General features: G+C 36.1%; 1 protein-coding gene across 1 annotated transcript in view; it reads left to right on the top strand.

Annotated features, from left to right (window-relative positions):
- Positions 1 to 16,222, top strand: part of LOC103219518 (histone-arginine methyltransferase CARM1-like) — a 169,603-nt gene that overhangs the window by 115,468 nt on the left and 37,913 nt on the right. The window contains exon 6 of the mRNA XM_073022222.1: positions 12,891 to 13,068. Coding sequence (XP_072878323.1) covers positions 12,891 to 13,068 — 178 coding nt within the window. The remainder of the gene's footprint in view (positions 1 to 12,890; positions 13,069 to 16,222) is intronic.

The following is a 16,222-nucleotide window of genomic DNA, read 5'->3' as shown; positions in this document are numbered from 1 at the left end:
GTCTCCTCAGAGCTCCACAGAACTGGTTGCAGATTGGACTTCTAGATATTCGCATCACTGGTGGCCATTGAAGCCAGGGATGGGCTAATTAGCTGAATTGTACATTTGAGGAGAAATCATTTAAGAAGATGAAATATGTGAGGTTTGATAAAAACCAAAGTTTTTATACTTACATAACATTTGATGGAAAATAAAATCCAGATAACCCCAATTTCTTCATATCTAAATTGTCAAAACATTGCTTTGTCAGAATTGTTTCATAGACATTCAGGTTTTTTTTTTTTTTTTCCCCAACAAAGCTCCTCACTTTGTTTGGTCCTAACACCAGTTTACTTCATTATTTGTGTAAGTTTGAAAACAGCAGGGTTAAACATATAATTTAGCAGTAATTTATATTTTCAAAAGCTCTAACTTCAACTAGTCCTTTGGTAAAAATTTTGTATTCACATTAGCTCTAAGAAAAACCCAGTTGAGTCAAAAGCTTTGTAAAGTGATCCATTACTATAAAGAAACTGAGTAACATTAATAGAATTGATTTGAATTTCAGTTTTCCTATCTAAAAAATGAAGATAATAATAATGCATCTCCCATAGTGTTGTGGGGTAGACATGAGATAATTAAGGGAACACATTTTGTATTGGGAGGCTGAGGCAGGAAGATGGCTTCAGCCCAGCCCCGGGAGGTCAAGGCTGCAGTGAGCTGTGACTGTGCCACTGCACTCCAACCTGGGTGACAGAGTGAGACCATGTCTCCCCCCCCCAAAAAAAGTCATTCTGAGTTCTCAAACCATTTGGTTCTGTTATGACTATCATGACTATCATGGGTAAGAGGCTTCTTTGGTTAGATAAGACACCCAGCATCTGTCCATTGGTTCAGCTGTATCTAACAGAAAACCCAAATTAACGCTGGCTTAAATGCATAAGAACTTCTTTTTTTTATCTCGTAAAAGAAGTCTGAAGGAGGGAGCCTAAGGCAATGTGACAGCCCCACAAAATTCATAGAGCCCCAGCTTCCTGTTATGTTATCCTGGCGTACAGTATATGACTTACCTGAAGGTCAGTTACCTCAGGATTCAAGATAGCTCTTGGAACTTTAGTCAACAAATTCATGTTCTGGGAAATAGGATAGAGAAAGGGAGGACCCAAAAATGTCTTCCCCTAGCTTTTGTTCCTCCTTTTAAGTAACCTTCATAGTAGTCCCTCCCAACAATGTATGCTATCTTGAAGGCCAGGACTGACTCAATAGACATACTTAGCTGCAGACAAGGCTAGGAATGTAGTATATTAGTTAGTTCATTGTTGTCCCCAGTAATATAGGCATTTTATTAATAAGATAAAAGGCAAGAATGGGTGTTGGATGGGCAAGTAGTGGCAGCTGCCACACCAGGTATAAATTATTTTGGATCTGGGTAAAGTGTAGAAAGGAGAACCTATGGTCTAGGAGAATTGCTGCCAGTGACTTAACCAACAGTCTATGTCCACACGCCCATTTCTGCTGGGAACTGATCACTAATAATCTGGCTCACCTACCATAGGAAAAAAGAAGGGATAATAATTCATATCTATTGTGTGCTTATTATTTGATAAGTAATGTGTAATCATTTTGCATGCATTGTTTCTTTAAAGCCTCAGAGTAAGTCATAAAGTGGGTGCTAGTACTATTCCTATTTTACATGTATGGGAACTGAGGCTCTGTGGTTAATTAACTTGATCAAGATTGCTAGGAAGTGTGGAAGTAGAGACTTGAACTCAGGTTCTTTAGTCTCAGAAGCAAGTGCTCTACCACTGCACTGTGCTATGTCACACATACACATACACACACACACACACACAAACACAAAAGAAGGGAAAAGGAAGAAAAAAGAGTCATAAAGAGGTAACAGAATAAATTAAATCCCTGAACTAAAATGAAAAATTGTATATTAAAATGCTAAAAGTTAATTTTTAAAAAGGTAAAATGATGACTCTTATACAAACATAAAATTAACATGTGTCAAATGTTTTAATTAACTGAGTGAACCAAATACGTTCAAAGGAGAATTCAATGAAACGTAGGTATATGGGCAATGAGGAATGCTGGAAAGAATTTTCAAATAGATACAAGACTGGTCTATTCATTGCGCAGTAATCAATTGCATTCCACCGGCACAATTTCTTTCCCTTTGTAAGGACGAGAATGACTTTCTGTTATTGGTTTTACATACAGAGTAAAGGAACCAAAAGATAAAAACAGCCTGGAAAGGTGTGCTAGAAAGGACACTCAGTAACTTTTTGTCTAGTTCAAAGTTTTTCATAATTTAAAAGTTTTTTCTAGCATATCTAGATTATCCTCTCCCTACTGCCTGATATACCAGTGTTTAGGGGGTTGTAAGGAGTATATCAGAGATTGCTTTTTCCTACCTACCCTCCAATTTATCCACTACCAGAGGTCCAGCAGAGAGAGAGATAAGGTCAAAGAATGATCATTTCTCTTTGAACTGTCCTAGTGTGTTGGTAATAACTTTCCAAACTAAGATGGAAAATTGGATTCCAATGGCTGTCATGTCATCTTTCATGAAGTAATTAACAAATGTGTGTTGGATGCCTTCAATATGCCAGAGACTCTGCTAGATGGACAAAGTAGGCATGGTTCCTGCTGTCAGATACTTTCAGTATACAGGGGAAAACTTACCTTCCAATAGAGGGCAAATATGCTGTTCAGTATAACGTACAAATGTGCACTCCACCCAAACCTGTGAATTGCTTCTATGGACATTACATATTTTTTTAGGGCTTACATTATAACTTGTTCAAAACATCCTTTCCAAGCATGGACAGCTTGTCTGCTTCCTTGCTCTTCTTCCCCAATTGTTGAGCAGTTTGTAGCATCATCAGACAAAAAACACTATTGCATTAAAATTGCCAGTGTGGTTTTTTGCTGACGGCCAAACTATGAGTTTGGCAGCGTTCCCCTCCTAAAAGCTTCACATAACTTCCTTCTGTCACCTTTAGAGTTTCTGCAGTGATAAAGGGGCATCAACTTGCTCGGTACAGGGAAGCCTTCTGGACCCTTCAAACTTTGCCCTTAAATCGGCTCAAAGACAAACAGGGAGGGATGTTTCTGTCTTTGCCTCTCTTCCCCTCCTTTCCACTCTCTCATCTGTCATCCTCTGTGTCGTCCTCATTGCCCTACCTACTTAGTTCTCATTTGCAAAGTTTTTTTCTTTTTTTTTACACTCATCTCTCAGGCTGCTTCCTCCAGGGATCCATTTACTCTTTCTTGGCAGCAGATTTCGGAGGTCCCTGCCTTCTGCACACTGATAATTAAGAATCAGTGGGCCAAGAGGCATCTTGTACAGTGCTGAGCAATTCCCCCTGAATTCCAGGCAGGAGGCAAGTGTATACTGAGGGAGGGAAAGGAAAGAGAGAGACAGCAACCACGACCACATCTGTTTCTTCCTTCAACCTTTCTCAGAAAGGAGCCAAGCCATAATGCTACTGTTGCCGATTGATAGTCATGAGCTCAACTGATTTAAACACTGATGATAAATATAGTCACTTTCCTTCAAGTCTGCCACTGCCTCTAGTATTTCCTTGTTTTGAACACTGACCTCTCTAGGACTCAGTTTCCTGATTTATAAAATGACAACATCATAACAGGTAGTTAGCAAAGCACTTCAGCTTAAGCATTCTGTTTAAAATAAAGCTGTTGAGTTTTTTTAACAGTAAAGTTAATGTTGCTTTTTATAAATGTTTAAGCAGATGTTCAGAATTGCCGATTAAGGAGTAGGATTTGAAAGGAGAGAATAAAAGGATTGGTTAGGTATTCTGTTGTTTGGGAAGCTTCTGACTTTCTTCTTTTAAATGAAAGTAAATACCTGTATTTACTTTCAAGAGAATCGAACAACATAGGAAGGTCTAAAATTTAAAAAAAAAGAAAGTCCCCCACCTACCCACTCCTGCCTGTCTACATTCTCCAGTGTTAACCATTCTGAGTTTATGTCTTTTTAGTTCTTCCATTGATTACTATGACTTTATGTCATAATGTATGTATTTCTGTTTTCTGAATTACCAACTTTGGATATATTGTTGACTCCCGAAAGAGAAACTTCCCTCTTCTGGTGTGACTCCCAATTTTGTTTGGTTATATTATTTCTAGGTTGTTAAGATATGGAATATATCACTGTCTTTGATGTTTTGTCTGTAGATTGCTTCTGAAAATCTAAGTCCCTAAAAAGTCATATTAAGTATAATGATTATATAAATACTCTTCACTATGGAGCCAAGTTGATTCCTTGGACCCATAGGAAAGGAAATGTGATCCTTTTGTCACTGAACTCTTGCCATCCAAGAGGAATGTTCTAGAGCTGGGCGCCGTGGCTCACGCCTGTAATCCCAATACTTTGGGAGGCTGAGGGAAACCAATCACTTGAGGTCAGGAGTTCAAGACCAGCCTGGCCAACAAGATGAAACCCCATCTCTACGAAAAATATAAGAATTAGCTGGGTGTGGTGATGCATGCCTGTAGTCCCAACTACTCGGAGGCTGAGGCAGGAGAATTGCTTGAAAATAGGAGGCGGAGGCTGTAGTAAGCCAAGATTGCGCCACTGCACTCCGGCCTGGGGTGACAGAGCGGGACTGTGTCTCAAAAAGAAAAAAAAAAAAAAAAAAAAAGGAAAAAAGTTCTGTATATCAAAAACAGATAAACCTTTTTCCTCTCAGATTGCATCCCTTCTTTCCCTTCATAGTCTGGTTACCACTGTTTCTTTTATATTTCTCTTTTCCTTATATGTTTCCTTGTATGTTGTCATTTGTCATATATGATTTTAAAATCTTTGAGGTTTTTTATGTGTGAAAATGTTTTATATTCCTTTATGATTTACAAATTTTTGACTGGGTATAGAATTGAAGCCTCAAAATCACTTTCCTTCAGAAGTTGCTTCATTATCTGCTAATATCCTGAGATGCTGATGAGATTTCTGGGATCAGTGTGGTTTTTGTTCACCCAAAGCTAGTGTAACTTTTTTTAACCATGAAAGATTTGAGGCCTTTTCTCTTGATCTCTAGGGTTGTCCAGTTTTGCCATGATGTATTTAGATGTGGACTAAGGAGCTTTATCCTTTCTGCTTCATATTTAGTGGGCCCTTTCCATCTAAAGACCAGTATCTTTCTTGATTTCTGGGAATTGTTTTTTAATATTATTTATCTATCATGTACGTGTCAACTTGACTATTTCTTTTATGGTTTCGGTTGCTACATTCTCAGATTTTCTCAAATTTACCTTCTCTATTGCTATCTTAGCCTTAAGCTTTGACAATTCACCACATAAGAGTTTTGTTCACAGGACTGAAACTTTAGGTGGTGCTGTTTGATAGTTTTCTTCTCTCAGAGTCTGAAACTGGACTCTAAAGTTACCCCAAGCTTTACTCTGTTAACGTTTCTGGCTTCAGTATCCTAAGATCTTTTCTGAGGCATTTCATCAAAAAACAGTGCCAAGAGTTTAGCCAGGGGACAAAACCCGGTGATATCAACCTCTCATACTCCAAAGACCCAAGGTGAGGGAAGTGAAACATGCCAGCCTCAGTGATAGACCTGAGGGCTTCTTCTGTTCCTGGAATTTGATGATTCAAAATTTCCATTTTACTCCCAAACTCCTCTACAGGGAATCTTTCTTAGCTCTGATATGAAGGGGTTCAGAATAATATGTTCTGATGTTTTCCATCAATCCAATTCAGTCTGCTTTCTGTCTTTCAGAGTTCCCTCAAAATTTCTCCACCTATGCTAGCTTTTTAAATATACATGCATATTAAGGTTTTCTTCTGATTTATAACATTTCCTACATTGCTGTGCAATATCAGAAAAGAGAGGAGGTAGATACATTTGCTTAGACCTCTGCTTTTACTAATTTTTTTTAAAAATAATTTTGCTATTTTCATAAAATAATATCTTATTTTAAAGTAAGCAATTCAGAAATTTAATAAAGAAGAAAAATGTAAACCATCCACAATAATTATTAATATTGTGTGAACAGTATTGCAGACATTTCTAATGCAAATGTAGAGAAGAACAGATAGAGAAAAGTACTTGTAGGAAATTTAACAGAAGGAAAGGAAACCGAGATAAAAGAAGAGAAACTGCTAAACTTTAAATAAATGCTTCTTCACCGTAAGAGAAATCACTTTCTAAAGGATTCCTCTAAAGTTATGGAAAACATTAGGAAATTTGAATTTTTTTCTCTATGATAAAAATGTTCTTTTCTATGAAAGAGATGAAGTCATGAACACTCATATCTTTCCTTTCTTCCTCTCCCCTTTGTTAGCTATATATCATTTTTATATTGTCAAAGTGTAAGGTAATTCCCATTGAAATGTGACCAAATATAACAAAACTCCATATAATTGTTTAGTATTTGTTCTATAATTTGATGGGTTAATTTATAACCATTGGTTTTTAAATTATAGCTTCTTTATCACTAATTTCTTTAGATTCATCTCTTATTTATGCAGATTTTTTTGCCACTTTGGTTCAGCATTTTTTAAAGGAGGTCTCGTGTGCCACATGTGCTGAGTTCTTTCATGTTGACAATGTCCATTTATTATCTTTATAGGTGAGTAACACCTTCTCTGGATTTAATCTTTTGGCCACACCTGTTTTTTCTAAATATAGTAAACGTTGTTTTATTGCTTTCATAGAAGAGGTTAATGACAACCTGATTTTTTTTTTCAGTTTTTAGGTGATTTGTTTTTCTGCCTAGGTGCTCAAGGAATTCATTCTTTATTCCTTAAACCCAAAATCTTTAGCAGAATATATTTTTGTATATTTTGTAATGTGTAGGAACATTACTGTATGAAACGTTCCTATGACCCTTACGTGCTTTTTCTATCAGCAAATTGCTTCTTTTATTTTAATAAAACTTTCTTTTAATATACTGAGTTAGTTTTCTATTCTATTTTTCGGTCATTCTGAGACATTATGCTACCTCATTTTAATCTACATTTTGTCTGTTAATTTGTTGTTACAGAAATCAGTTTGCTTTTTAAAAACTACACTTCTCATGATTATCTCAAAGTTTTCTATTAACAGCATAGTTTAAAATGCTCAAATATTCATACACAGAGGAAATGAGTCTAAATATAAGGAACAAAGAATAATAACTAAATGAGCTCTCATATCTCTACAACCCAGCCTAAGAACTAGAATAATATTACTATATATTAAAATTCCTATATATGAATACCTTTCCTAGATTCCATGCTCCTCTGTTCATTCCCCAAAGTTACTAACATCTCAAGTTTTATCTTTAGCATAAGAGTTTTAAAAAATTATACCCTAAAGAATACAGTTTACTTTTGAATACATTTGGCCATTTTTATGAAAGAAATCATACTATATATTCTTTAGCAACCTGTCTTTTTTCTCCTTAAAATTCTGCTTGTGAAATTTATTTGTATTAATATATGTGCCTTTAGTTATTTCTTTATCACTGTTAAATAATATTCATGGACAGGGTGTGTGGCTCATGCCTGTAATCCCAACACTTTGGGAGGCTGAGGTGAGAGGATTATTTGAGTCCAGGAGTTCAAGACTAGCCTGAGCAACTTAGTAAGACCCCATCTCTAATTTTCAAAAAATAAGTTAAGTTAAAAATAATATTCATAGGATGGATACAGTACCATTTATGCATTCATTTCCCTGTTAATGACTTCTAGTTTGTTTCAACATTTTATTTGATTACTATCAATATTATATATATTTTAGTGTATATTATCTAGTACACATGTTCAAATTTTTTTTAGAATGTATGCTTCTGAGGGACGATATTTCCAAATCGTAAGTATATCTTTAACTTTACTGAATAATGCCAAATGATTTTCTAAAATAGTTACATATATTTGAACGTAATATATTCTCTACCTGGTTGATGGCTATTCTGTAATTATGTCACTTTGCTTCTCAATTTGTTTCCTTGAGTCAAATCTTCCTTTTAATCTGAGTTCTATTGCTTTATCATCTTTTCTTTAAATTATTGTTTTATTTCATCTGTATTCTTTGACTTATATATTCCTTTGCACTTTCTCATTTGATTTGATCCTTGAAATAACACTGAAGAATAAGTACTATTATGATTCCCATTTTATAGGTAAAGAAATGGACTCCTAGGAAATTATGCATCTTGGCCACAGGTCACAGCTAGTAAATGGAGGATCCAAACTAGCAACCGAGGCCCTCACCTCCAAAATGCTTGCTTTTTTCATGCTTTGAGACAGACTATAATTAGGTGCTATATTGTATAGTACAGCCTCTAAGACTAATTCAGCTTCTAAACTGAACAGGAATAAATGAACAACACATCTACAGTACATGTAACTTATTGAAAACCCTCCTAAATGAGACAAGAACAGCAGCATACCAGGTGGGATTACTGCCCTGATCTCTCTTAGCACTTACCCTGGTACCTAAAAGGATGAATTCTGCTGCTACCACCTAAAGTGTGTATGTGTATGTGTACGTGTGTGTGTATGCATATGTGTACGCGTATGTGTGTGTTTTAAGCAGCTGATACAAGTGATAGTACTATTGACATAGATTTTAGAAACCCAATTTAATAACAAGGAAACAGGATTAAAACAAGAATATGATGTGGGTTTGCTTGGGCCTTGATGATGTCTGAGAAGAGCCTTTATTTGGAATATCCCTCCATCCTGAGCTCTTAGAAAAGGACCAGGTCACACAGGGTAAACCTGTGTGGCAATTAATGTGGTGGATTGCAGAACCTTGCCCTGTGTTAGCGGACTTTTCTAGCACTTGGAGGGGCATAGTGAAGTTCAGTTATTCCTGGAAAGGATATCTCTCCTGAGTTACAGTTTTAGAAGAATGGCAATGAAATGACAGGCTACTCAACGATAATCTATACTGAGACTGTTGTAAACCAAAGATGAGGGGAGGCAGCAAGACTGACTCAAAGAACAGTCATGCATCTAGACTTAGCTGCCCTTCTGTATTAGAGCAATTGCTGGTTGAATTTATGTCCTATTTTCCAATATCTTTATCAAGGAGTTGTAATCAAACCTAGGATAATCAAATAATTATTTTCCTTATTTCCTAAAGACTGATCTAGGGAGATGCATATAGATCCAGTGGTGAAAAAAACCTGCAAAATATTCTAATAAGTTTGGATGTCTTTAATTTAACCAAGCCAAGAGTTTTCTTTTCTGTAGAATTCCTCAAAGCTATTAATATGCTAATGCACTCTGAATTTGCAAGAGGGATATGTATTACAAAGAAGTTCTAAGTTATTTGATCATGAAGCCCTTGTATTCATGGACTCCTGGAACATATTTCAAGAAATGTTGCTTTCTTCTAATCATAAAATATTCAAACTAGAAGATGCCTCAAAACAACTCCAGTTTTAAACGCTAATTTACAGGAAGGGAAACTAAAATTTAGAGACTTTAAGTGACTTCCCCAAGGTCACATAGCTCTTTGGTGATAAAGGTAGAACTAGAATTTTTATCTTCAGATTCCTGATCTTGTGTGAAACTGATCAAAAATAGATTAAGTCACAAGATGCAATGACCTGAAGGCAGGCCTGTTTGCTCCCTTCCACGCATGTGATATGTCCTTCTTTGCCAGTGAAAATAATGAGACCTAAAATTATTTCCTGTGGACCCAAAATTGCACTTCTGACAGCTCATGAAATCCTCTCTCTGAAACCTTATTACATCTCTGCTCTCCCTAAAGATTCAAGAGTCTAGGGGTAACCTCTCTAAATTCTGCATATAAGGCCTACATCACAGATATTCACCTGAGTATCTTACTATATTGTGCCCTCCAGCAACACTTAGAGAGCAACTCCCCTTCCAGCATCCTGTTGCAAGTTGAGGAGTCTGTGGAGAGAGGCAATTTTATATACTGAGGTTACCTGGACAGCCTCAGACCCCATAAGCAGAATTTAGAGAGGGCTTGAAATTTAGAAAAGGGACCACCTTTCTGGTAAGCAGTGGGGCAGTGTATATCAAAAACCCTTACCAGCTTCATACCCTTTAACTTTGAAGGAAATAGCAGAAAGTGTATTTTCAGATTTAATTGCATTAGTATTTGTCAATATACTATTTTAATAAAAATTTGAAATAACCTGAGTATCCAATAATAGGAGATATCAAATAAATCAATACACATCTATTAAATACTATATAGCCAATAAATTTATGTTATAGACCATTCATGGAAAGATGTCTAGAACAGAGCTTCCCAACCAGTTTGCTGGGTATTGAGATTTTGATGTCCTTTGTGCTCATGGCAGGTAGTCAGGGTCTAGTGTGGCCAGAGTCCCCACTGAAATGTCTTAAAATGCAAGCAGGCTCTTCTTTCACCCAAGTGTACCATAAAATTACTTGGTTTTTAAAAATGTGTGCCATGATGTAAAAGTGTTCAGAAAACTGATCTAAAACATATTGCTGGGAAAAAATTATGAAGTATTATTACATTGAGATTTGAGATATACCCCAATGTCTGATTGAAAACATACCTTGCCTATATCTGGAATACTAGTAATTTTTATGTTTTTGTTTATTTGCATTTCTCTTTTTAAGTAAAAAGTTGTTTGTTTTGTTTTGTTTTTTTTGACAGAGTCTCACTCTGTCACTTAGGCTGGAGTGCAGTGGCACGGTCTCAGCTCACTACCTCCCTCCCCTGAGTTCAAGGGATCCTCCCACCTCAGCCTCCTCAGTAGCTAATTACAGGCATGCTCCACCACGTCCGACTAACTTTTTAAACTTATGTTGTATTTGTAGTAGAGACGAGTTTTACCATGTTAGCCAGGCTGGTCTCAAACTCCTGACCTCAAGTGATCTGCCCACCTCAGCTTCCCAAAGTGCTGGGATTACAGGCATGAACCACCACACCTGGGCCAAAGTATTATTTAATAAGAATAATATAATAATTTTAATGCTTACATAGCTCTTAATATATTTTATTTGGTTTGATCCTCAAACAAACTTATGAAGTAGTTACTGCCATCATTGTTTTCATTATATAAATATCATTTTTTAAGTCCATATTTGAAGCTAGTAGGAACTGGACAAGTTGATGCTGGCAAAAGAAGGCAGAAATAAAATATATCTGAAAGGTAGAAATAAGAAAATGTAATAACTAATTACCTGTGGGAACTAAGTACACCTCCAGGACATTGGGGATTGTGGTATTGATGACCAAAACAGAATCATAGAAATGCAATATTTTACAAAGATTTTAAAGGCAAACTCAGGGAATGATTCATGTTCAAGAAGCAGCTGAGTTTTGCTGTTTACTTGTTATTTAGGAGGTGCGAAATTCACTGGCGAAAATGTCCAAGTTATTGTTGAAACTCAGCTGAGAGGACGAAACCAAAGATGTAGTCTGGATAGTCATTCACAATGGAGCCACAGTCAAAGCTGTGCAGGAGAATTGATTCTCCTGGGAAGAATGTAGAGAGAAAAGCAGGATACCAAAAGCTCGAACCTTTAGTCATTGTCTCTGCAGAACTCCCAGGGACTTGACTTCTATGTGTGGAATGATGATAGAGTCATTGGCAATGGATGAATATTGACGATGGATGACATGTTCAAACAGTTTTCTTTATTATTCCTCCATAGATTAGAGATTACTTGATTTTAAAAAACAAAGACATTTTGTATGCTCACAGAGCATGTGTTGGTGAGCAGCACCCTAGAAGACAGGATTAATGTGAAAGGTATCCTAGCCATTTGAAGAAGTGATCAGAAATTAAGAAGGTGCCACTGAATTATAACAAGTGCATAGTACATTGCAGTTAGGATGGGCAAAGGAATTAAGCTACAAAAATACAAAATGGAAGGACTCTGACAGGCTGTACATACAATGAGCAAAAATCTACAAGTCTCAGAGAACAACAACTTGAAAAGGAATGTGCTGTATATATTTATGCTGGCAAATATAAAATGTTTATTAGAAAATATGTTTTCAGGCAGTAGAAAGACATAATAATTCAATCACCTTGTCATATTTGGCATTCAGAAGAAATACTTTAGACACATAGTAAATGTATTTATCTTCAGGGTGCCTTTTTTGTAAGAGTTTAAGTTTATTAAATAAAATATAAAGGACATCAAAGAAAATTAATACATGACTGTAAAAACGTACTCCTAAAGAAAGGTCAGTAATCATGGTGTTTATTTTTGACATCAAAAGACCAAGGAAAACTTTAATAAGGATCAAGATTATTGGCCTGTGTGCAGTGGCTCATACCTGTAATCCTAGCACTTTGGGAGGCTGAGGTGGCAGGATCACTCGAGCCCAGGAGGTCGAGGCTGCAGTGAGCCATGATCACACCACTGCAGTCCACTCTGGGCTACAAACTGAGACCCTATCTCAAAACTAAGCAAAACAAAAAAGATCATTAATCTGTGGAAGATCATTGTACAGAGTTGTTTGGCATCTCTATTGCAAGTAGAACGATAGGGAAATAAACTGAAGCCATGAATTTAAAAAACTCCCCCTATATATATATAAATATATATAAATGTATAAATATATACAAATATAAATATGTATATATACACACACATACACAGACCACACATACTGGCATACATACACATGTAAGTGTATGTTTGTGTAGAGTCTACAAGAGAATGCATCAAAATATTAATGGTTATTATTAGGATTGTAGGTGTTTTATTTGTTTTATATCTATATCTTTTCCAAAATTATATATATTAAATATGCAATTTTTGTGTAGTAAGACAAATGAGTTATTTTTCTTTAAAAGTGTTTCTAGAAACAAATGTTACTTCTTTCTCCTTCCTGTCGCATTCTCAGCCCTTAATCGATAAAACTCATTTTTCATAAATCCTGAATAACAATAGTTCTGTCACCCCATTTTGTCTTTTTCAGATGCTAGTGAAAAACAATCACCTTTCAGACAAGATCGTTGTTTTGCCAGGAAAAATTGAAGACATCTCATATCCTGAGGCTGTAGACATGATCATTTCCGAACCAATGGGATACGTGCTGTTCAATGAACGGATGCTAGAGAGTTATCTTCATTCCAAAAAATGGCTAAAATCAAATGGTAAGTTGGCCCATTCTTGGTTTAAAAAACAGTCTGACTTCTCTGTAAAAGCATTTCTATTATACTCAATTACTTGTTTTTCTCATCTCATACTTCCATAACAAATTAACTAGTCTCCAATCATAAGAACACAGGTATGCTGCACAGTATTCAACGTGGTATAGAGAACCAGGTCTGAGTTTTGTGTTTTTGTCCTAGTTCAATCCCTTCATTCCTTAATGAACTTGGGCTAACACTTGACCATTTGGCTTTGGTTTCCTCATCTGTAAAATGATATTATTACACATAATCTCTGATATCCTTTCAAGTGTTGGCCTTCTATAATGTGAGGAACTCTCTGGGGTCTGCTTGTTCTTTTTGACATGTTTTTTTTTCCCTACTGTATTTCTTTCTCTGTCTATGATCACTACACATAGTCAAGATAATATTAAATCCAATATGCTTTTTGTGCTTTCCAAGCGACTGCATGTGCTAAGCAATTTGAATAAATTATTTTATAAAATCCTTATAAAGTCTGAATGATGAAGGTTTTCAATTTATTCGGGGGGTTAGCCTCGAAGCTAATTTTGAAACCTTCCCCAGGGACATTTGACAATGTCAGGAGACACTTTGGTTGTCACAATGGCAGCAGGGGCTGGGGTACTGGCATCTAGTGAATAGGGGCAAAGATGCTGTGAAGCATCCTTTGATGCACAGGACAGTCCCCTACATCAAAGAATTATCAGCCCAAAATGTCAATAGTATATGATTGAGACCTGGTTTAGCGGAGGGCATTGTTATGATCCCATTTTATAAAGAGAAAACTGAGACTCAATGAGGAAAAGTAACTTGGCAAGAACAGACATCTAACAATTGGCAGGCCAAGAATTTGAGCCTACATCCATCTGACCCTGAAGCCTACACTCATGACTTTGGCGCACACACTGGCTTTCCACTCTTCACCAGAGAAAGTAGACGCATTCCAACAGCAGGTGTTTTCAATTAAGACATCGGGGATAACTGGCCAATTTTAAGTTGCATCTTATGAGAATTTCAGCTCCTTACCCCAATTGTATTTATCTAAATTACCAGTGTTGTAGCTCCCTATCTTGATATTCAATGAAAACAAAATAGTGAACAACCATGCAACTCATACATACCAACATGCATTTAAGTGAAGTTTGAAGTTTATAATTTCCTACATGCTTCAAAATTCAGAAATAGGCACTGAAAGAAAATTCATGTATAAATAAATAAATAAGCTCAGGCAAAGTATACCTGATGTCAAGAACTTCATTAGCAATCTTGCTGTAAAACAGCTCAGGATGCTCTTGGAAGCCTTGTGTGTATGCGATAAAATTGAACTGTGGGAGATGAAAGTGAAGGTACAAAGTGGCTTGGATTTCCTCCTCAATGCCCCCAGGAAGAATTTGTATGGTTTTTTTCCTGGACTTTTTCAGATGGTTAGGTGCTTCTATATGATGAGATTTATAATGTAGTTAATTAACGTGTATCACCTGAGCCCCTCTTAAGCTCAGTATTTAGATAATATCTAGGTATTTTCCCTGGATATTTGAAATGAATATGACATTTTATACTGGGCTATATATCTTTAACTAGGCAAGTAGAAATGAATACTGATTTTATTGACTTTCTAGGCTATGTCTTCCTCAGGGAAGGGTGATTGATTTTTTGTCTAATTATTTATATATTCCATCAAAATAAGACATAGTTTAAAACATCAATTAACAATAAAAAGGCTTATAATGAAAAATAGTAGCCTTCTGCCACACCTCTATCATCAGACTGCTCCCCAAAAGCAACCACTTTCAACTCTATCCGTTGTTTCTTCTATTATTTACCTACATATTCCTATCTAAGATGATTACATTGCTATTCTCGTCACTCTCTGCTTGAGAATTCAGCTTTCCTGAATAGCAGCTCCTTCCTTCCTGATGCACCTACCCCACCGCCATCCTCTCAATGTATTTAGATAAGTCCTCAGTTCCTTTATCCCAACCCTTAGGGCCAGATATGTTTCAGAATTCAGCATCTAAAGGACTTTTGAAAGTTAATATGATCACATACCATGTACTACTTAATTCTCCCAGTGGGATCTGAGGCAACACTCTGTAATGAAACACATTATATTCCTGCAACAAAACATAAGAATATTGATACCAAGTGGAATAAATAAAGACTACAAATAAACTCTCGTGTTAGTTCAGGTCGGGTTTTGCCATCAAATGATGCTGCCACAAACTTATAAAAATCTGTTGCTTTTCAGATCTCAGAATTTAGCATAAAGAAATATAGGCCTAGATCATTATTTGGTTAAATCAAGAATCAACGTTTACAGTGTTATGATGTAATGTAACTATTGTTGAATACTGAGTCAGATGGTAGAGTAGATGCTGTATGCTTATGTATGTTTTCTCATATAATCTTTTGTTTTTCCCAGAGTTAATTGTCTTGGTTTCTTTTATTAGCTTAGCTTTTATATATTCATGGTTAAGTGTTTCTATGCTCCAATAGATCTGACAGATGCCATCAATATGTGTTCCTCTGTTGCTCCCCTCTATTCAGTAGTCCTCTGGCCTTCTCTAGCAACATGAACTGAGTGTTCTGCAGCCCCATTGCATGACAGCCACACTTTGACTTTCCATCATCATCCTTTTGTCTTCCTCTTTGTTGGTTTACGACATCATTTCAGCAAAGGATATTCTCTACCAGCTTCTGCAGAAAAGGAGCTTGAGGAGTTACTTTTTATCAAGTCCTTGTGCTATTATTTGGTCAAGAATTTTACTTAAAAACAATTTTTAATCAATATTTTTAAAGCTTGTGTTTTGGTTTTTGTGTTTGGTTTCTGTCTGCAAATCTTGCTATTGAGAAGTCAATGCCATTCTGACTCCTGCTCCTTTAGAGTAACAGTTTTCCCCTCTAGATGCTTTTAGTATCTTCTTTTTAATTCTAGTGTTCTAGTGAGAATCTTTTTTAAGTTCCTGTGCTGGAAATTCAATGAATATGTTTAATCAGGAGGCTGATTTTCTTCTGTTCTTGGAATTTTCAAAATATTATACATCTGATTTTCTCCCCTCCATTTTATCTGACATTCTTGGAATTCCTATTAGATTGAGGCTCATAACATCATCCTCTAATCTTCCCAAGTTTACAC

Source organism: Chlorocebus sabaeus, chromosome 12, assembly GCF_047675955.1.
Source record: "Chlorocebus sabaeus isolate Y175 chromosome 12, mChlSab1.0.hap1, whole genome shotgun sequence".
NCBI classification, from domain to species: Eukaryota; Metazoa; Chordata; class Mammalia; order Primates; family Cercopithecidae; genus Chlorocebus; species Chlorocebus sabaeus.
The sequence above is the reverse complement of the archived record's forward strand: the minus strand, read 5'-3'. Positions and strand labels throughout refer to the sequence as shown.